Genomic DNA, 23,150 nt, shown 5'->3' with positions numbered 1-23,150 from the left:
TTCTTTTAACCAGGACCCTATTTTTCCATGCTTTTGTGTCTAAGTGACAAATAAAAACAATAACTTTAGAAATTGTTGGAAATTGATCCAGAGTTGAATGAAATGGCTACAGCCGGCAGATCCAAAATAGGCTGCAATGTAATGGCTTGGGGCAATCATGCACAGGTAATTAAGGTCCACTTAGTTCAATCTGGGTAAATGTGATCTATAACTCTGTACGCACTAAAGTCACTGTGAATTTAAAATGCAGCCTGATGGGTTTGGCCATAGCGATTTTAGGACTGTTCCTGGTTAAACAAAAAGGATCTCAACTCTTTGAAAAATAGGTCTATCTCTGTAGGGATCCTTTTTCATAATGATGTCAGACATTTATAATAACAATAAGAGCCTGTCAATGGCAAAAACAAACACTTTCAGTGGATGTAAATTGGCAACAATGATGTATATTTGCCACAAGTAATTACATTGAAGCCTCTTTCACCGCTGCTGGCTACAGCACACTCTCTCAATACTGGACCAATTTCAAAAACTATTGTTCTCATTAGTCACTTAGACGCAAAAACATCTGAATATAAGGTCTAGGTTAAAAAAAACTTGGCTCTATTTTAACTCCATTGCAGGCAACTAAGTTGTATATTCTGCTACTGTTCTTTTTAGGGCCCCAACCACAAACTGGAGAGGGCCATTCAGGAATCCAAAGACTCTCTGTCAAGCTTGGCCAATGTGAATGCACCCATCGAGGGCAGCCTTACAGCATTGCTCGTACAAAGACATACAGAGCCACAGCAGCAACAACAGCAGCAACAACAACAACAGATCACAGGGCATCAACAGTCTGCACTGATTCTTCTTCCAACTGAGACCTCTTTGACCTCCTCCACCTCTTCGTCTCCAGCCCCTTCTGACTCCAACCTCAACACCACTGGACTCCACAGACCGGTCTCAGACCAAGAGTTTCCAAGGCCATAAACCTTCCAACAGCACGGTGTTCTACTATCTGGGCTGTAATGCTGTAATTACTTTATAAGTAGCAGTTTTTTATAGGCATGCTGGCACAGACATCTGTATTGTTCATTTGCAATGGCTTGGCGATAGTAGTAAGTTGGGTTTTGTTTTTTTTTTCATTATGCATGTGGATAAAATACTGTTCGCTGCAGTTAACAGTGTGTTAATCAGTTTTCTGCAGTTATCAGTGTATTAGCAATGGTTACATATTGTAACAGTAGTTCTATATTCACACAGAAGCCCTCTTATGGACTTTTTAAGCACCACACACTAAAAATGTACATGTAGATGCCGAACCAATCAGGATGAATCATTCCTCCACACAGAGAGTGGCCCTACAGGATGACAGCACTTTCCCATTTACTACATCTACAGCTTCCTAACTTAATTTAAATTAAGCAGCAGGGGTGCTGGTGAAAGAGCTCCACTTGGTTGTGATAGAACTAGCACTACAATTAGTGGTGTAGTGGTAGCTGATTAGGTGGGTGTAATTCTATGTAGATGGGTAGGTTACAGAGGAGAAAATGGGTATACTCATATTCCAATGGCTTTTTGGTTGATAGGTGGATATACTGTAAACAGCCAGAAAAAGAGGAGGGTAAACCCTGTGTACCTGCATATACCCTGCACTACGCCATTGACTAGTTACAACACCTAATCAACTTTGTGTTTCACCCAGGCATTGTACTCTAATGGGCTCTAATGGACTCTGAACCACGCTTTGTGACTTAACATTTTATGTCCCAATACACAATTGGTCACACTAGGCTGGGCTGAGTGGACTACAAGGCTAGAGTCAGCCATAATGCACATTAGGCTTGGGTGGTATCAAGGTATTACAGTATAACGGGATATTTAGAAATCCTGAAGGTATGCTTGTAAATACCATCAAAAATGCAGATGCTCCTCTTTCTATTAAACTGATACGGAGATGCTGTACTGAGGTGATGCATTGTAGAGCACAGAACGCACCACCAGAGGTCAGTCTCTACTGGTGGAACAGGCAGCTAAGCTGAGAAAGATGGCGACTGCGAGTGGTAGGGAAAACGTTACAGGACTGCCCCTGTTCGGGAGTATTACCACATATAACTGACTAACATATATCATATATATCAGTCATATAACTATGACTTCTTTTAACAAAGCAGTTTATGAGCCACATGATTTTATTCAAAACATCATTTCCAGTCAGTCTACTGATGTGTTGGTAACTGCCACAGCAACAATCGGCATCAGTCCCTCCAGCATGAAGGGCGCCTATTTCTTATGTACTCAATATTCTATGGGCCCTAAGTATTAAACACAGCAATTCTTGTCTAGGTAAGCTAACTGCATGTTAGAAATACAGCATTGTAAGCTAGGTAATGAGTAACATTCTACAATGACCTCTATCACCTCTAGCTCAGCTTTTATGTTTTTTTATTGTTATTGTTTTGTTTTTACACAAATACTGTCATATAACGTATACCCTTGTGAAATGTCAGCAAGGTATAAAGGTATGAAAAAATCGATACCACCCAAGGATAATGAGCACAACACCTACTGTTTGCAAAGTGGGTTTGCACTATCACACAAGCACCAGTCTAACTACATCACAACTTTTTTTGTGGACACTGAGAAACAGGCCTGACAACCTTGATCATCAGACAAATGTGTCCCTCCTTCAATCAATACTTGCTAAGCAAGAGGTGCTGACTGACCCACATACTTCACACTAGACGAGTCCCAATGTCCAGCACTCAGATACAAAGATGGGGTAAGAGTAGCTTCTCAATACCCAGGCTACTACTGTACCAGTAAACCAAGAAGTGCATGCAATGTATGATTCCTCACCATCTCTGTAAAGGGACTTATTTCCTTCCTAGTCCAGCAGAAGGCGAGGGTGACTAAACCCCTACTGAAGGTCTCACAACTTCTCCAAAGTCCTGAGTGCAGGCCAAGAGCAAGACAAAAGTAAGTCACCAGACAGACAAGGTGACAATCGGAAGCCACCAGTCCTTCACCACCAGTACTCCTTTGCAGAAAGCAAGGGAAGGAGGCAGTAAAAGACCACACAAAGATCACCCCACTGTACATAACAGAGATCTAGGGTCCCAGAACAAACACTGCCAAGAGAGTTCCTGTCCATGACTGAGAGAGAAGTGAAATGTCTTTGACATAATTGACAGTGATCTTTTCCTTGGTCAGATTTTGCCAACAACCTTCAAGTCAACTTTTCCCACACTTTCATGTCTGTAGTGAGAAGAGGGAAAGGTTACATCTCCAGAAGCTGAGTGTCAACAAAGAGCAGCTACTGTACCACTCACTGCCAAAGTCCCCCTAGAGACAGGGCAACACAATTGATCACTCAGCTCTCTATACTCCAGTCAGTGAAGAAAGGGAAACAGAAATGGAGACCATGACTGAAGATTGTAAATGCTGGTTTGAGGCGGTCCACTTCTGTCACCAGGATGTCCAGGGAGTTTGCAAGTGCAGCTTGAGACTTGGAAGCAAGACTGTGAGCCAAAGCTAGGACCCTGCACTACTTTGTTTCCTCACTGCCATTATACACGTATTGTATGAGTACCTAAAGCATGAGAAGGGGACTTGAAAATGACCAAGTTGCTGAAATCTTTGCATGGTATCTGAGGCACTGACAAGGCCATAGGCTGAAACACATACAGTGAATTTCCTCCACCAGGGTGCTCACCACATGAAAACCCTCAACAGTCACTGATGAACTCGGTAAGTCCCATTAGAGCCCACTAGAATCGAAAGCCTGTGTGCGATACATATACTGACAACCACTTAAAGGGCCTGCATAGGAACAGACTATACAAGCTATTTTCTGCAGCTATTAGTGTAATACAGCATTATTACAAAGGTGTGAGAACAGTTTTTGTTATCCTTAGTTGTATGCCCGTCTTCTCTGAAGTGTGACTCAGGGGTTATGGAAAATTGCACTGCAATACACAGTACAGTATCAAGTATACTGTAGTTTTCTTCTATAAACAATGTGCATTATTATTGCGGTCACTGACGTGCACCTACTGTACAACATTAAGCCAACAGAACACACCATACATGCTTGTCAGGGGGGATATCATAACCTGCAGATTTAAGAGTATTCTGCTGTTATCCCAGAGCTATGCCTCTGACAAACAAGTATGATGTAGGTATTTCTACATGGCAGTGCATGTGTTTTATATTTATATATTTACTGTTTTGCACTGCTTATGAGCCCAAAGTAGCACATGACAATATAAAATGATGTCAGTATATTTGTCTCTTTTTAGGATGTACTCTGTTGAGGGAGAGGGGGGAAGGGGGGCGCATGGAAAGTTAGAACTTGCGCATAAACAGGCCCCAGAGAGGGTCGTGTGCCTATACAACCAATCCAAATGCTAAGTCAGCATCTTCATGTATACCTAACCATAACATCGACGAAGCATATCGTTTCCCTGTACTGTTTTTGTTGGCAATGTACAATAAAGTTAAAATGTTGTTAGACAATTGTTAGAAAACAAATACATTGCAAGATGTAAAAAAAATGTATTTTTTTTAACTGAGTAAATTATATGAGAAACTCTAGAAAAACTGTAGTACATATGTTTGTTTTGAAGCTGTTGGAGCAATAAATGAAAACACTCATAGCTGTGTCACTGGATTTCTCCATATAAGTGTTTACAATGAAAAAACTACCATTACTTCCACTATATATACATGACTATAATATATTTCTTATACAGTTATATAGTAGTTATATGTATAGTTAGAAATATAGTTCTATACAAAATTAAATGATAGATAAGCATTGTTTTTTTCATTATATACAAAGTGCTCTTTAATGTGTGTTATTTTTTTCCTTTGCCTGAGCCAAGATTTGATATTGATGAAATGTATCATGTGTTGTAAGATATAATAGTATTTCATGTCTTTTTTTCATAAAAGAACACTGTCCTCTGGGGTTACGGTCATTTCCACCACAGTACACAAAATGTAAATTCAGTAAGGCTTCTCTTTTTAGAGTTTGTGTAGATGTGGCAGGAGAGCGCATGGCTGGAGGGCAGTTAACTCCACGGAGGGAACTGAAATAAGAAAAAATCAAGGTACTACAAGGTACTCCCACCAGTTGGACGTGCCTGGAGCACCTAATGGGAGGCGCCCAGGGGGCATCCTGATCAGATGCCCAAACCACCTCAACGGACCCCTTTTGACACGAAGGAGCAGCGGCTCTACTCCGAGCTCCCTCTAGATGTCTGAGCTCCTTACCCTATCTCTAAGGCTGAGCCCAGCCACCTCACAGAGGGAACTCATTTCCGCTGCTTGTATCCACAATCTCATTCTTTCAGTCACTACCCAGAGCTCATGACCATAGGTGAGGATTGGGACGTAGATGGACCAGTAAATCGAAAGCTTCCCCCTCCAGTTCACCTCCCTCTTTACCACGACTGTCCGGCGATGCGTCCTCATCACAAGCTGCGCCAAACCACCGATCTATCTCACGCTCCATTCTTCCCTCACTCATGAACAAGACCCCAAGATACTTGAACTCCCTGGCTTGTGGCAGTAACTTTCTCCCAAATCGGAGGGGGCAATCCCCCATTTTCCGGCAGAGAACAATGGCCTTGGATTTGGAGGCGCTGACTCTAATCCCTACAACTTCACACTCAGCTGCAAACCACCCCAGTGCATGTCGGAGGTCATGGTGTGATGACAGCATGACAACACAATCACATCACCTGCGCCTTGAGATCCTGTCCATGGATATGAGAAACAGTATCTGAGACAAAGGACAGCCCTGGTGGATGCCAATACCCACTGAGAACGTTTGACTTTGTCAAGTACGTGGACACAGCTCTCACATTGATTATACAAGGACGGCTGATAGAAGCGACCCCGGTACCCCCTATTCTCGCAGTGCCCCCCACAAGACTCCCCGAGGGACACGGTCCTAAGCCTTCTCAAAGTCCACAAAGCACATGTACACTGGATGGGCAAACTCCCACGACCCCTCCAGCAGCCCTGCAAGGGTAAAGAGCTGGTCCACTGTTCCACGACCATGACGAAATTCACATTGCTCCTCTATAAACAGGCTGAATGGCTTAATTATGATGGCTAAAAAGCAAAGTGAACTCGCTTGATTAAGTTGCAGGTCCAGACCTTGGACATACAATATACTAATGAGTAAGTAGCCTATCTCACACTAAGTCACTAGAGCTGTCAGACAAATGTAGTACAGTAAAAAGTACAATATTTACCTCTGAGATATGGTTGAGTAGTATAAAGTTGCATAAAAGGTAAATACTCAAGTGAAGTACAAGTACTTTGGATTTGTACTTAAGTATAATTCTTGAGTAAATGTATTTAGTCACATTCAACCACTGTTAACAATAGGAAACAGATGTAAACGCCTCGGTCAGTTACATTAAAATATTTGTAAGGTCTTAGGACGTGCAAAGACTCACCTATTATGTTCCAATGCTGACATCTAGTGGCCAGTTTAAATTCTGGAGACTTTGGGAGAAATGAAAGTGAAAGAGTTTCAGTTTCCTCGATACTGTGAATCATCGTTTTCTGTAGGCTACGTAGTTTATGCCTCTGCTGGATCCGGACTGTACAGTCCCCTGCGAGCAGCGTTGTTGTTTATGTGAGCTGCAATGGCTTCTGAGGAGGATGATGTATATTTGAATCTTATTGATTACTGTAGGCCGAGGCTGCGAGAGCGGATTGTGGTGGAGCGGGTTCTGGATTATGTGCTTTTTATCGAAACCGAGCAAAAGGAGCTGATCAGACAGAAGGCGAGGACCGATGGCAATTTAGCGGCCACAGATCTCCTTATATCCGCTGTCATAAAGAAGCCACACGAGCCTGGCTGGTTCAGGGCATTTGTTGAAGCCTTGGAAAATTCAGGATGTGAAGCTGCTGCGGAATACATTCAGGTCAATCCCCCCAGACCTGAGGTGGAGGCAGAGAATGATTACTGTGTCAAGCTTGTTGAATTACTCTCCCCCCGTCTTCTGGACATGAATACTGTAGATGTGTGTATCCACTGTTCCTCTGAGGGCCTGCTCACCCAGGATGACTCAGAGATTGTAAGTACGCTGTTGTGAAAGTAAGCTGTCACATCATTGTTTATTTGTAATTGATCAGCCTCTTTATGATCTAAGAGAGATGTAGTTTGAATACAACTTCTCTGTATGTACTTTTTACACTTCAACTTTTTAAATCCCCAAGTCCCAGTGGGTGTGATTGCAGCCTGTGGCCACAAGATGGCAGACAAATGCATTCATATGTGTTTGCAGAGCACAGCACTCCTCTCTGATTGCATAACCTCTCAACTCCACTTATTACTTTGCTCATTTTGTAGGTGACAGCTACAACAACAAACCAAGGTAACAGGAGTGGAGCTCGTGAACTCCTGAGATGTATCGTAAGAGGTCAACATGGATGGTTTTCTAAATTTCTCAGAGTTCTGCGTGAGACTGGACACCAGAACCTGTATTTTGAGCTGACTGGATCAACTGACTGTGACACAAAAGGTGACTAACACACCCATGATAGGAAATGCCATCAGGCAGTCTTGTGGCATAGAGAAAATGTGTCTGTGTTTGGTAGAGGTTATTTATTATTGTAACTCCCAAAGTGTGATTTAGTTATCTCTCATTCGCCTCAGATGAGATGGCATGTCTTCCCCTGAAAGATGAACCTACAGGAAGTGAAGCTCCAGCAGCAGCTGGAGGTGGCGATAGCCCCAAGTTTATGGAGATCAGCGTCAAGGAGGAGCCTCAGGATGAAGCAGGTCTTACAGAACACCTCAGTTCAACAAGCAGTGGAAAATCTATATATGTTTGCAGTGCTGATTCAGTACATATTCATAATGTTAAGTCTAATAACTGAATTTGGACCTTCTTACTACCCAACAGGCCAGTGGTTCCCAACCTCTCTCCTCAAAGGCCCCTTTTCTATCATTGAGTAAAGTGACAACCCCTGACCAAGTGACACTTTGTAGATATTTCACATTATATTCATTACATAACAATAACAGTACAGAACATTTCAGGAAGTTTGTGTCAAAGGAGTGATTTGGAGGAATTTAAGCAGATTATTTATGGAAAGCTCTTTGGTTATTTTAACTGCATGTTTTTCTAATGCAGGACGAGGCTGTTTAGCAGAGAGGGAGGGTTCTGGTTTTTTTTAGGTTTACATCTTGAATAATAATCTAAAATCTGAAAATGCTGAGCTACAGGCCCACTGTATAATTGTTTTAAAGAGTTTTCTTACACATCGTAAATTCAAGAAGGCCTTGCAGCCCTCCAGTGAAGCTTTGGCAACCCCAAGTGGGAGTCAGGACCAGTGCAGGAGGTAGTTTATGGTTCAGTTCACCCAATTCACAACACACATACCCCACTTATCCTTAGTGGTGTCCGTCCATGTAGATTGCTTTCATTTTATGGACAAATATTTTATCAGGACACAATCATAAAATTGTTTCCTCAGTAGATCAAAAACAGATCAAAAACAAAAACATGCACAAGATTCACATGTGTCAGACAGACATCTCAAAGTCCTGGCAAGTAAACTAGATACCACCAGTTGTGACGCTTGCTTTTTGGGAAGTTGGGTAAACTGACTCCTTAGCAGCCATTAGTCCCAGCACGGTGAACAAGAATAAGATTTACTGCCTTTCTCGACTTTTATACCTTGGTTGATATCTTTTCAGACCTGTACGCAGGAGCGAGCACTAAATCCAAACAACGGGAAAGCAGCCTGGAGCGCCCACGACCAGGTGGGACTGTTTGACCCTTTGCTCACCCTTGATGATACTGTTAATGTTGTTCACATATTCAAAGTAATCTAAGAAACCTGCTCTGTTCTGGTCCCAGTAGACCGCACACAAAGACCAAACTCAGGTCAAAGGGAGAAAAAATGTCCTCTTATGTGTAGGTGCCCTGTAGTATCATAAAAGCAGGATAATGAGAGTCTTTGGAACGTGTTGCAAGTGGAACATTTTTGCCTGCTCAACTCCAAAGAATATGTTCCATGTGTGTACCATGATGAACCACATAGAGGTCAGAAAGGACAGAGCATAGCCAGAGCCACAAATGAAAACCACATGGTGCATTGTAAGGTAATGTAAAGGAAAAGTTTAATTCAAGTCGCTGTGGAGTGTTGCTTATATAAGGCTCCTTTTTGTTTGGTTATTTCAAAAGCTCCTGCATCATCTCTCACTACACCGTGCTCATATAAAGTGCCTTTCCAACCTTGTGTTCAAATAATTAACGATTGCTTTAGCATGTGGAGTGGAGAGGCATGTGGAATAATGAGGCAGTGGAAATAATTATATGATATGAATTAACAGAGGAAGTATCCTTTATGTTCTTAATATAAGGTTACAGCACAGTTTGTCTCATTAATGTGAGTAATGCCACAAAGCTGAACGCTTTAAACAGAAAGGATCACATGTAAGATGGTTCCGCCAGACTGAGAAACCAGTTGCATGTGCAGAATTATTTGTGCTACTTCTGAAATCAATTTCAAGTCGGCACTGAATCAGATTGAAAAATAAGCCTGTGGGTTTTCTGTTCTTATTGGAACAACATTAAACGCAGCTAATTGCTGACTTTCCTGCTCTAATAATTTTGACATCTGGGAACTGCTGGTAAAATCCAGGGGGCCAAACAGGCCACTGTTTACATCTTATTGTTGTTAAAGCCTTGTCTCTCCATCGGCAGAGACGTGTATTTACTTCCATGCTGATGCTTCAAAAAGCACTTTAACCTCTGGCATACCAAGGCTGAGACAGAAAATTAAAAGCTGTCTGCACTGGGGGAAAATTAAAACTTTCTGGGGGTTTGAACCCATAAGTGGGGGACATGTATAACCTTTTACACAGTCTATGGTTGAAGGTAGCCGGGGGGTTTTACGTGCACATTGTGCATGGCATCTTAGTCATGTTTTATCCCCTGCCTAGACAGAGCAAATGAGTCATAGCGTGCCAACGACTTTTAAGTCTGACTAAAGTGGATCATAATAATTCTGCTGTCCTTGCAAACAGGAGATGAGACACAATAGACCTCAAGAACAGGGAAAACATTACTGAAATGATGATGAAATGATACACTCCAAGCAGCTTGAGAAAATCTAAATGATTGATAAATACATGCAGATGTTGCACATTGACTGATGTTTTGTTATTTCTGGAAAATTTGAAGCAATTGAATTGGCTCAAACCCACCAAATATGACTTCCAGTTTTAGATTTGTAACATATAATGTTTTGTACTGCAACAAAGAAATCTGATGCACGTACTGTCCTGCTTTTGGCACAGTTCTTTAATCTTTGAACTTCATGGTACAGCTGTGCCGCTCACTGATTTTATTGTTAGTGCACAGTGTTCACATCTTTACCAAAGACGAGATGTTTTATAGGTGCTCCATGCAGTGTTAATTGGGATTTAAAATCAGTAGCGTAACAGTGAAAGTATAGTTTATTAAAGTGGTAATTTATTTTGGTCTTTGTGGACATTTTTCCAAAATGAATGCACATAATAAAGAAAAAAAACAAGGCATTACATTAAGAAGAAAACATTTCCAAAACAAAAAGGTGTAGTCTGAAGCTTAAGCTTATCATATCTACTCTTTTTATTTAGCATATTCTCATAAGTAACTCATTGACTACAAGGTTCAGTCAGATTGCTCATTGTTTGTGTTTTAAATGTAGAACATATTCTATGAATTTGGTGCATATGCATACAGTATTTTTAAGGGCACTTTAAGAACACATCCCACCACAGGGCCGAGACCACAAACAATGTCAAGCACAGTCGTTTCCTCCTGGTAATGCCTGTAATGGTGGGTTGCTGACACAGACAATAAATTTTGTCTGTCTGAATGTCTGCTCTGCATTACAGATCTAGTAGCAGCGGCCAGAAGCCCAGGACAAGATATTGTTCTTCGAGATTATCAGATGGAGGTCGCTAGACCCGCCTTGGAGGGGAAAAACATCATCATATGCCTCCCAACAGGAAGTGGTAAAACCAGGGTTGCAGTTTATATTACCAAACACCATCTGGACAGCAGGAGGGCAGAGGGGCGTTCAGGGAAAGTGGTCATCCTGGTGAACAAGGTACAACAGCCCGAGCCTGGTATACCTGACTTACGTCTGTGCGCTGTTATGCTGACCTACTTCTTTCCTTTTCAAATCCAAAGAAAACATTCTATCTTTCAGTCAATTTGCACATGTGGGTCAGCTCACCACAAATTACATGCCATAGGGTTTAGGTATTCCTCTGCACTTTGGTACTATTTGGCATGTGATCTGCTCTGCGCTGGAAAAGACCACACGTACTCCATTTTAGATTAAAGGTTTTCCAGCTATAAAAATGGGGTTTTTTTGAGTTTCATAAGAGCTTGGGGAATAGTGACTGTATGTTACTGAAACCGATCATGGCGATTCATTTTTCAACAGAGCAGAAAAATAAGTTGCCTAATTGTGTCTCTTCTGAGACAAAGGGGTGTCTCATCCTGATTTTCAAACAATGGGCTACAAAGTTTTATAAGCCACAGCACAACTAATCAACAAAGTTGTCATCATAAACAAACACACCCTCAAATCATCAGCAGCTTTGCAGTAATACAAACAACATGGATGTCTTATTTTGTTTTGATTGAGGTTTATTTCTTGACTTTGTACCATCAGCATCATAAAACTGAATGTCCTCTGGTGTCCTGTAGGTCCCTCTTGTCGAGCAGCATTTTTCTGCTGAGTTCTGTCCGTTTTTGAAGCCCTCCTACAAAGTGGAGAGAGTCAGCGGAGACAGCCAGCTGAAAATCTCTTTCACAGAGATCGTGAAGAATAATGATGTCATCATTTGCACAGCCCAGATCCTTGAAAATTACTTGGAGAGGTCCATCACAGGAGAGGATGACGGGGTGAACTTGAGCGGTATGATTTTACAATACAGTTTTACAAAAGCTCATAAAATCCAACACAAGAATGTGAATTACTATTCATTGCTCAACAAATTCCTTTGGTTTAAGTCAACTTGATCACCACTCCAAAAAAAACAGTATTCAAAACTGAAACAAGGTCACAATAACTCCACTTTTTTTTTTTTTTTTTTTTTGGAAAAAGGCTTCCTAAAACCTTGAGTTAAAAATCTGCCCAGGCTTAAACCACAGACACTGACAGGTTTTGGAATAGAAAGCCACCCAGAGGACTCATAACATCTCCCCTGATGATACCTGACAGGATCTTGTCAAAGTCTTCCGGCTCTGCTGTTCACTCTTGTTGGCACTCACCAGTCCAAGGTGGAATAGCCACCTCAGTGGAACATATGCTGTTTGTTGAAACGCCTGAGAGCGTGTCCTTTTTTCTTTTTTTCCCTATCCCCTGCCTTCCAGGCCACACGTCTGTTCAAGCCATCAGTGTGTGGTTGATCAAATTCACATGAGAGCTTCTATCACCCACAGTACATCAAGCTGCCACTCCTCTCTACTCTTTTGTACCTCTGGGGACACATTTGTATCACTCTGGTTAAACTTGAACGTGTGAATGATTGCAATTCACCTCGCTCACTCACACTTATGTAAAATACAAAAATCAGAAATGAGTCAAAGCTATTTTTGAAGTTTTCCGGCATATGTTATTGTGTGGTTTTAACTGCTGCGTCAGGTTCCTAGAAAAGTGCTGGTTTGTGTGGGAGGATCTCTCTTACAGAAAGATGTTGTAATCAGTGCCAGAAAGTCACCTCTATTTATTTAAGAAATACAAATAAATGTCGTATAAATAGCACTGCTTGGTTGACAAAATTGCAGTCCCTGGCCGGTAATGTTACAGTGGGAGATGCAGAAACATAAATGTTATTGTTCTAACAAAGCAATCAGTAATCTCGCTGTACAATATTCCTGGCGAAGAATCTCTCACCATTTATTCCTCTTCTTGTCATCTTTAGTGTTGCTTCTAGGGATGCAACCGATTCAATAACCGATAATTTCACATTTTTGTTTTTTAAAAAGAAGTGTATAACCTGTAGTTTATGTACACCTGAGGGTAAGAAAGGCTATGATGTAGTGAGAAAACATGGATGATGTAATATCCCATAGCCCTGACTGATCAAATCAAACCAACATCACTTGCTAACACAACAAAAACAAAGAACAGTTCTGACTCTTTCATACCTGCCAACATGAGGCTGTGGTATTGTCTCAAAGCCCCAGGCCCCATATCACCCTACACTACAGATGGACATTATAAATACAAAGATGTGAAAGTAAAATGACTTTTAAGCAGTATTAAATGTATAGTTAACGGTAAGAGAGAGGGAGATCAGTATGAGTAAAGCCTATAAACTATACTGCAGAGTGGGGTCTCTACTACAGAGACAAACAGTGACTCATGAACGGGTTGAATGCGCATCGGCAGGTCCACCTTACATCTGAGGCCTGTACTACGAAGCCAGCTCACCTTACCCATGATATCTTTCATTATCTGGTTTGACTATCCCCATTCTCGGAATCCATCGGCTGTATTCGGCGTCTGACTTCCGGCAGACGGCGATACAGCCCCTGGGGGCAGACCCCCGATTTTTTGGTATTCCAGTTTGATTTGGGCGGAGGAGGCGAATTTCCATTTCCGACTTCCGTTTATATATAAGTAAATATGCTGAAACATTGCGATGGATTCAGAGTTTGCAGTGACGGCAATTATGTTCCGCCTCGTTAGTTCACCACACAGACTGTTTAACCTGGCAACAACTGCAGCTGGCTCAAACGTGATTAGTCAATATCACATGGACTACAAACAGCCTACAACCGGAAACAAGGGCTCTTCCGCTCTTCTTCCGGAGGCAAGATCTCCGGGGTTTGCCTACAGACTCTACATTCACTAAATGTAGAGTCTGTATATAGAGACTAGACTAGCCCTAACATTGGCCGTCTGGGTAAGGGGTACTACAAAGCTGGTTATCAACCAGTTCAGTCAACTCTGGGTTTTCCTATCCAGCCACCAGCGCGTTCATGTGAAAGAGGCGGGGGGTGTTAACTACACGCGACATCATCAGAACCATGAATGAAGTAGGCTGCTTCATATGACATAAGATGAAAGGGTACCGAAAGAGTCTGCGACTGCAAGATAGTAAAATGTCAATGACGAGGGATGTAAATGATACCCTGTAATTTCATAACAAGAAATGTGGAAACATAATGAAAATACTATCCAAAATACACCGTCAGCCGAAACTTAAATTATGTGCAACTATAGGCCCATGTGACTTTTTATGACTATTTTTTGCTGTTTAGTTGGATGATGACGAAACTACTCTGAATATGTCCCATAGCACACTTCAAAGTGAAGCAAGACTGTTTCTGCTACTGAAGTAAGGGGTGAAAAAGTGGCCCCATTAATCACTCATGAGGTCTATCTGACCATTTTATCCTGGTTCTCATCACACAGCAATGGCAGCGATCACTGCAGACTACAGTAAACTTTGCATAAGTTCAAATCATGCTAAAATCATGTGGTAGGTGTGTAAACGATCTCTCCGTTGTTAGAGGCTCTGTTTCAAAACCAGTGGACAGAGAGCCCTGCAACAACGAACTTCATCTACTGACCTATAACAATATACAGTATAAGCGCCTCTTTTTTACCTGAGACTCTGGACTTTTGCTCGTGATCTGATTGGTCAGACTTCGGGGTGTTGCCAGGCCGTGATCCGACACCCTGAAGTTAACCTACTTCGGAGCAGGTTAGCTGTTCTGCTTAAGTTGCCACGGTGATTTATCTGGTAAAAAGAGAAATAGTTTCGTAGTACCGAAAAAAACAGAGTTAACCCAGAAGTTACTTTGCTAATGTCAAATTCTGCTTCACAGTACAGGCCTCTGATGTATGAAATGTTAATATCATCACACTGTATTTTTATAAACTCACCCAGGCGCCGTCTCACCGTCCCACGACAGACTAGGCTACAACTACGGAGAATAGCGATGCCCTATTGATTCACCTCACCAAACTGAACTAGCAATGTCTCACACACACGCAGCCAGAGAGAGAGAAACGTGCTCCAGACTGGGTTGTTGGGTAACAATAAAAATAATCGCTAACTGTAGCATCACATGGCTAGCAGTTGTTATAAGTTTTATATTTGGTATTGGATGTAAGCCACTGCTGCTAATTAGCTCGTGCTAACACTGTGGAGACGGTCCTTCAGCGTTGTGTCTAACCTGTGTTGGGCAGTCGGAGATCAGAATCTCCTTGGTGCAATCATGTCTTCTGGAACTGTGAAAGACCGCAACATGTTTTGTCCTCCTGACAGTGTGCTGCAGTTGTTCTTTTCTGTGTGTTTATTGGTGACTCGCAAACACAGTCAAAAACTTGTCAAGTCAATGAAAGCAGTCAGGCTTTGTATTATCGGCTGTGCATAATTATAAAAATGTCCAATTTTTGGCCGATAATTTATCGGCCCGATATTTAACGTGCATCCCTAGTTGCTTCTTTATAAACTGGCGACTACTTTGCATGGCATACTGACAAAACATCCATTTGTATCTTTGGTTTTCTTCTCTTCATGTAGATCTGTCACTGATCGTAATAGATGAGTGCCACCACACTCAGAAAGGAGGAGTCTACAACCACATAATGATGCGCTACCTGAAGCAGAAGCACAAAAACAAGAGGCTGAAGAAAGAGCAGAAGGAGCCCGTGCCCATCCCTCAGATCCTGGGCCTGACCGCGTCACCAGGGGTCGGGGGAGCCACGAAAATGGCGAAAGCTGAGGAGCACATACTGCGCGTAAATATCATTCTCAGCTTCACCTGTCCACACCTTTGTGCACAACAACACATATTAGTTAGACCTAACATTCTAATGCAGTCTACTATAACAACACCAGAGACTGCGGCCTTACAAATCACTAGAGACATAACCACTTTTGTCTGATCATTGTGAGCTTGAATTGTGGCCACACCTAGTATATTCGAATCACCACAAACAACAGAAATGTCTCTCTTTCAGTTTCACTTTTTCATCTTTTGTTCTCATCTACATCCTGCTCCACTTTCTCTGACTTAGTCATCGAGGATCCTGTTCATCCAGTCAAGCTGCTCTTAATATTCCACACTGCCCCTGCACACACACACACACACACACACACACACACACACTAGCCATAAAGTTTCCTACTGCCACAAAAGTCGAAAATTGAAAACAGCTTTTTGGCTTCAACTCTGTGTCTGTTAGGCAGACATTAAATAGAAATAGTGTAGACATGTCTGACTTTGACTAATCCAACAATGTAATTTGTGCGTCTCTTTCATAGATTTGTGCAAACTTGGATGCTGTCAAAATCATGACAAGGAGCCTTGGGGAATACAAAAAGGAACCAAGGAAAATCATTGAAAGCATTGAAGACAGAAAAGAGGTATTTTTATTCGACATTTGGAGCCGGCCTCGTAGTAGCTTTTTGTTACAGTTTCTCTCTAAGGAATGACGTTAAGAGTGTAATATGTTTGTATTCTTTATAGGATCCCTTTGGTAATGTAATCAAGAACATCATGAATGCCATTCATGCCCATGCTGAGCTGAGCCCCACCTCTGAACCTGGCTCTCAGAATTACGAACAGTGGGTTGTTCAAAAAGAACGAATAGGTGAGCTCTATTTTTTTATGCTCATCTTCAGGGATACTTTGCCTAACTTCCTTTTTTGATAAGAAATTACTTGGTTTTGTGGATCTTAAAACTTGTCTCAATCCATTTTAGCTGCAACAGAGGAAAATCAGAAAGTGCGGGCTTGCACAGAGCACCTTCGACAGTACAACGAGGGCCTGAATCTCTGCAACACTATTCGCATGCGTGATGCCTTCAGTTTCCTGAACGAATACCACCAGGAGCAGATAAAGCAAAAAACAACACCAGACGATGAGGAGACCATTCAGATCACAGATACTGAGAGATTCCTCTTCAATTTGTTCAAAGGTATCGTGGTGTTGGGCAAAAGCCGACTTGCCGTTATCATTACTGTTATATGGATTGTTGAATTTTCAGCCAAGAGCCAGACATTTTAGGAAATAAGCTTATTTGCTTTCTTGCTGAGAGGTAGATGAAAAGACCCAAACCTCTTTCATGTCTGTCAGTATAAGGCTAGCCACTGGTTAGCTTGGCTTACCATGAAGACTGGAAACAGGATTGTAAAACCAGCTGTTGTGTCATGGGTAAGTAACATAAGTATCTGCATGTTGCTTGGTAACCCAACTGCAATAAGACTTATTTTTTGGAACAAAAGCTACTGTGCAACCACACTTTACAACCTCTCTCTACAACTTCTCTTTTTTGGTTGTGGTTTTTGTGCAGATCAAAGGCATACTTCACCTCCCAAATGATCCTTTGTATATAAATTACTCACCACGTGTTACATTGAATTCTTTTGTTTTTCTCAAATGCCTCCACGGTGAGCAAAGAATCCAATTAACAACAGCAAAACTACATCACAACATCTGATTATAAACTCTCATACACCTCATGCAGCATAATCCCAGTCTCATTTATCCAGTTGATGTTGAGTACCTCCCACATTAACGCATGCATTTTCACTAAAACCTTACCATACTAGTCCATACCCATTGGTAGCTTCTACCTATGCCAATCCTCAATGCCTATGCGCAGTTTCACCACGTCAGTGAGTAGAAAAAAAACGTGGGACAGACAGAATGACTGACTGACTGACAGTTTCCATGATTATGTACAGCATACCATAACATGACTTAGTCATACCAAAAATTAGGGGAAAAAAACAAACATTGGGCCACAGGGGGAGCCACAGCGATCGGTCGCATGTTAGCCTTTTTTTTTTTTTTTTAAGCATTTTTCTGTTGTTATAGCGCCACCCAGTTGCCAATTAGAGTTAAATTTCTCCAGTCACCTTGAGGCGTCCTGTTCTACATATCTACCAAGTTTAGTAAAGTCGATATGGCGGTTAGGCCCAGATAAGAAATTAGCTCTCTAGCGCCCCCATTTTGTTTGATCGGGTCAATAATAGAGGGGTCCCCTCAGATTATGTGTGGTCATATGCCTACAAACTTGCGTGGTGATCGGTGAAACCCTTGAGATGTTATACACCTTTATGTGATGAGCCACGTAGTTTCATGCAGATCGGTCAAACTTCCTAGGAAGAGATTGATTTTAAGAAGAAAAAAAATTAAAAATCGCGAAAAATCTATGCAACCGGAAGTTATGGGTTCTTGGGGCAAATTTGTTCCTCATGAGGAGAGGCATCTCTGTGCAAAGTTTCATGTCTCTCCGACATACGGGGCATGAGATATGCCCATTCAAAGTTTGCAATTTCAATCGGTTGCTATAGCGCCTCCCTTTGGCCAATTGATGTAATATTGCTTCATTCGCATCCTCCCATGACCCTCTAGCACTGTGCCAAATTTCACATGGATTGACCAAGTCAGTGAGGAGAAAAACATGGAACAGACACACAGACACACCCACAGACAGGTTTTCGATTATATAGTAAGATAAGATAAAACATTTCTGCATATACAGCCCAGGCGTGCTACTCATCCATGTGTTTTTATGCAGAGGTGTTTTAAATAGTAAGTATGTGTTTGGGAAGCACTGAGCATATGACTGGATAAATGAAACTTGGATTATACTGCACGAGCTGTGTGACAGTTTGTTAATGGATATTTTAATGTAGATTTGCTGTTGACAAATGTGGACTCCTATGACTTTCTGTTTTAGGATTCTTTGTTCACTGTGGAGGCATGTGAGAAAAACAAATGTTTCTTCATAAATTTAACATGCCACTCGGTGAGTAATTGATATTCAAATGATCATTTGCGAAATGAAATAAACAAGCTACTTTGTGAACTTTAGGTGTGATGGATGGCAGATTTGGACAGCTTGTCTTCCTTTTCTCCAGTCTTTAAAGCTAACTTGCTACTGGCTGTAGTGGAATATTTACCAGACGGACGTGAGATATCAATCTTCTGATCTCACTCTTGTCAAGAAAGTGAATAAACATTTCTCTCAAAATGTTGAGCTGTTTCTTTAACCTCCAAAATGATGCAAAAAATGTACTAGAGTTCTTTGACATCTGTCTTGCAGAGAACAAGGAAGAGCTGCAGAGGCTCGCGGAGCATCCAGAGTTTGAAAATGACAGCCTGACAAAACTAAAAAGTAAAATTCTGTACGAGTTCAGCAGCAGGGAGGCGGCCAGAGGGATCATTTTCACCAAAACACGTCGCAGCGCCATTGCTCTAAGTCAGTGGATTCAGGAAAACCCCAAGTTTGCTGACATTGGAGTGAAAGCCTCACATGTGATCGGAGGAGGAGACCAGAGTGTTGTTAAACCAATGACGGCTGTGAGTACACATCACACAAATGGCAGCACATTTGCCTCCAGCATCCTACGAACTTCAAGTCCAACTCACACTTAACCTTTTCATCACAATTTTTGTGTTAATCAGGCAGAGCAAAGGGAGGTGCTGAGCAAATTCCACAGTGGTAGAGTCAACTTGCTGATTGCTACCACAGTGGCAGAGGAAGGTCTGGACATAGCAGCCTGCAATTTTGTTATCCGATATGGGCTTGTGACCAATGAGATTGCTATGATTCAGGTCAGTGACGTCAGTCATCAAATGTGTAATGAACTGTAGTGTGTGTTAAAGATTATCACTTCTATCCCTAGTAATAAAGGCACCATTATACATGTGTGTTACAGTGAAATAAAGGTATAAAGTGGTTGCTTATTGACTCTATCATCACCTTTTGCAGGCTCGAGGCAGAGCAAGAGCTGAGGACAGCAGTTACTCTCTGGTCGAGGTGAAGAACTCTGGGGTGGCTGAGAAGGAGTGTGTCAATGAGTACCGCATTGACATGATGAACAAAGCCATTGAGAAAATCAGAGCCTTAGATCAAGCAGACTATGACAAACGGGTATATTCACTTCAAAAAAAAAGTTTCGACTGAAACCCCAAATTGCCATGCAAGACAGCTCTCTGATGTTTTTTTTTTTCCTTTCATCAGATCACAGACTTTCAGATGGAGGCTATACTGGTGGAAAAGATGACAGTGAAGAAGAAGAAGGAGAAAAAAATGCAGGATGCAAAGGGTGAAGTGAAGTTTACCTGCCGAAGCTGCAGCAAACACGTCTGCACTGGCGACGACATCCAGATGATTGAAAACATGCACAGAGTCAACGTCACACCAGAGTTCAGGTACAAACTACAATTTGGAATTGACTTCTGCAGCATTCCATGATGTATAAACTCAATGCCACAATTGTAATTATGTGCCAATGATGAATTATACCCTGCATGCATGGCAAATGTATCCAAAGTCAACTCAAATACTGACTTTTTTTTTTTACAGTAAACTTTTCATTCGGAGGGAAAATACTAATCTTCAAGAGCGACTTCTGGATTATGAGACCAATTACTACATAGCATGCAAAGACTGCGGGCAGGTAAATGTATTTCAGAGAGTTAGGTGTTTTTAAGTTGGACATTTTGGGAAATACACTTATTTACTTTCTTTCTAAAGGTTAGAGAAGAGGTTTTATACCACATTCAGGTCTATCCATTCAACGTAAAGCTCCAGCTTGCATGGATTGCTTGGGATTAGTTTCTGTAGTGTTGTAAGATGTCTCTTTGCAAGGACACTTCACCTGCAAAATAACCATTTGTCTATCAGTTATTCATGACATTGAGCTGAATTCATGAAGAAAATTTCGTTTTTCTTGCATGCCTTCATTGTGAAGGGAGAAACCAAAAAATGCAAAGACACTGGTGACCACATTAAACAACAGCAAAACTATAGCTATATACTAACATTTTAGTAAAAATGCATGTGTTTGTGAAGTACAGCAAAGCTGCTCCCGACTAAGAATTTTCCTAGTCGATCAATAGTTGTCAATTAGGGTCATTAGTCGACTAGTCTTCCACATGTTTACGATATTAATTTCATTATTCAAATATATATTTTGGGCAGTAAAACACAATGGTTTGAGTTCACGGTCTGAGAGAGAATAGTATCAGTAACATTGTTAACACTGTGCTACATTACAGAGAAATACAAAAGCGTACTAATGAACCTTCATTAATATAGGCCTATATTTTATCTACAAGTGCACGTCACACACTGAGCGAGCCGCCTGTTAATGACGCTGTCGGCAAAGTGGCTAATGGGCATGTAGCTACTTCCATGTTTAAGATGATACGTCATGTTTGTAGTCGACCAATGAAGATGAGTTTACATATCACCTTGGGTTCGTCCTTCACCTTCTCAAAATGATCCCACACTTTGGATTTCCTGCCCGACATGTTATTAACTAGCCTGTGGAATAACCACAGGTACCAGCCCTGGAAATTAGGGGCCATACACATGCCGTGTATTTAACCACCTGGACCCACATGGTTCAGTCATAGAAGTTTTTTTTTTTTTTTTGACAAGGTGCAGCTCCTAACTGAGTTTCACATGAAATCTTGCAGACTAATGACATTTCTGGTGTACTAACGTTTGGTCAACCATTAGGGGGCAGCCCTAGTACAGAGCATACGACTGGATTAATGAGACTTGGATTATACTGCATGAGTTGTGCGAGAGTTTGTGACTGAATGTTTAAATAGTTTAGTCCCTGTTTATTACAATTCATGAAAAATCTTCGTCTTTTTGGATTCACTGTGGAGGTATGCAAGAAAAACAAAGTTTACTTCACAAATTCATGGCAACACAAAGTGAGAAATTGCTACACAAATGGTCGTTTTGTAGATGAAATACTCCTTTAAAAATAACGAGAGAAAAGAGTGAAACGAGACCAGTCATACACACTAAAATAATTTGGAAAGAATGAGAATCAGTGTGAGAGGGAAAAAAGATCCTGTAAGTCAATATAATGAGACTTTACCAAGATAATGAACTCGTATCACAACATGAGAAACTTTATCAAAATGACTTGTATTGTTTATCATTAATTTTACCGATTAAGTCAGTTTTGAGTTTCTCATTTTGAGATACTAAGTCATTATTTTTTCATATTTCTTACTGTAATGATTTTACAGGAGCTTTTTATTCCATCACACTGACAGAAATGGGCTTCCAGAGTTAAAGCTACAACCATATGATTCCATATCTTTTTATTTCAGGCCATGACTCCCTGAGGGTACACATGGCACTGATTAGTTTGTCACTGACCAAAAACAGTAAGCAAAACAATGTTTTAACATCTGATTTCCATTGCAGAGATGGGGTTCCATGATGCTCTACAAAGGCATCGATTGCCCCTGCCTCCACGTGAAATATTTTGTGGTGACGTTCAACGGAAAGAAGATGGGCAAATGCACCAAGTGGAATGAGCTTCCCATCAAGTTCCCTGCCTTTGACTACACTGAACACGCCAGCCGGGTGGTTGAGAGCTCAGATGAGGATGACGCTGAATGAATCACCACTGTGTCGACTCACTGATACTCACAAAAATATTGATTTCTGTTGCATTTCTGCCTTTGGCTTCCACGGCGTACATTACAGTTCTTTTAACACTGGTAAATGGAAGTGCTACGGTGCAACAATAACTGGAGTCACTGCTGGTGGTGGATTTAAGTGTGTGTTGCAAAGCATGTGCAATATTTTTTATAAAGTATAAGGTTGTCAAAAATATTAATTTCCATTGGGCTTGTTGGTGTATCAGATACTATATGTTGAATTTACTGCAGAAACGATCATGAGATATGAGTGTGCATCACTGATACAAAATGAACTGGGGGGAAATGATTTTTCTTTCAAGCTCCTGTGGTCTCATGAGATTGGAGCCACTGAGCCTGTGATAGCCCCTCAGAGCCCACCTGTCAACACACATGCAGACAAAACAGGTGCTGGTGATTTTCCATTAAATCAAACTGTTGAGACAGTCACAGCTGCTATTTTTAGAACTATTTGTTAAGAATTGTTCCGCATAGACACACCTGAGTGCCTGTGGCGTACGCAAACACGCAACTTGTATGGATCCTTGGATGATAAAAATGTGTCACCTATCTGGCTTCTAATACTTTTATTTTTCCATTTATGTTCTGAACAATTAATAACATTCAAATAAAATTATCCCTTAATAATGACTTGTCCAACACTGCATTACTGCATCGTTATTTCGTAATATCTCCAGCTGTAGC

At 41.3% G+C, this 23,150-nt stretch overlaps 2 protein-coding genes across 2 annotated transcripts in view; both read left to right on the top strand.

Moving 5' to 3' along the window:
• Positions 1–4,635, top strand: part of kcnh7b (potassium channel, voltage gated eag related subfamily H, member 7b) — a 54,379-nt gene extending 49,744 nt beyond the window's left edge. The window contains exon 16 of the mRNA XM_078174489.1: positions 658–4,635. Coding sequence (XP_078030615.1) covers positions 658–969 — 312 coding nt within the window. The 3' untranslated portion in view covers positions 970–4,635. The remainder of the gene's footprint in view (positions 1–657) is intronic.
• Positions 4,636–6,545: 1,910 nt separating this feature from the next.
• Positions 6,546–23,096, top strand: ifih1 (interferon induced with helicase C domain 1). Its single transcript, XM_033617615.2, has 16 exons — positions 6,546–7,079; positions 7,355–7,526; positions 7,661–7,786; positions 8,708–8,773; positions 10,898–11,112; positions 11,721–11,931; positions 15,557–15,774; positions 16,301–16,402; positions 16,506–16,629; positions 16,741–16,956; positions 19,093–19,349; positions 19,455–19,604; positions 19,762–19,923; positions 20,014–20,204; positions 20,359–20,452; positions 22,228–23,096. The coding sequence occupies exons 1-16, from the start codon at positions 6,645–6,647 to the stop codon at positions 22,423–22,425; spliced, it is 2,937 nt and encodes a 978-aa protein (XP_033473506.1). The 5' UTR covers positions 6,546–6,644; the 3' UTR covers positions 22,426–23,096.
• The last annotated feature ends 54 nt before the right edge of the window (positions 23,097–23,150 follow it).

Source organism: Epinephelus lanceolatus, chromosome 14 (genome assembly GCF_041903045.1).
Source record: "Epinephelus lanceolatus isolate andai-2023 chromosome 14, ASM4190304v1, whole genome shotgun sequence".
Taxonomy (NCBI): domain Eukaryota; kingdom Metazoa; phylum Chordata; class Actinopteri; order Perciformes; family Serranidae; genus Epinephelus; species Epinephelus lanceolatus.
Note: the sequence above shows the minus strand (reverse complement) of the source record. Positions and strands in the feature narration are given on the sequence as shown.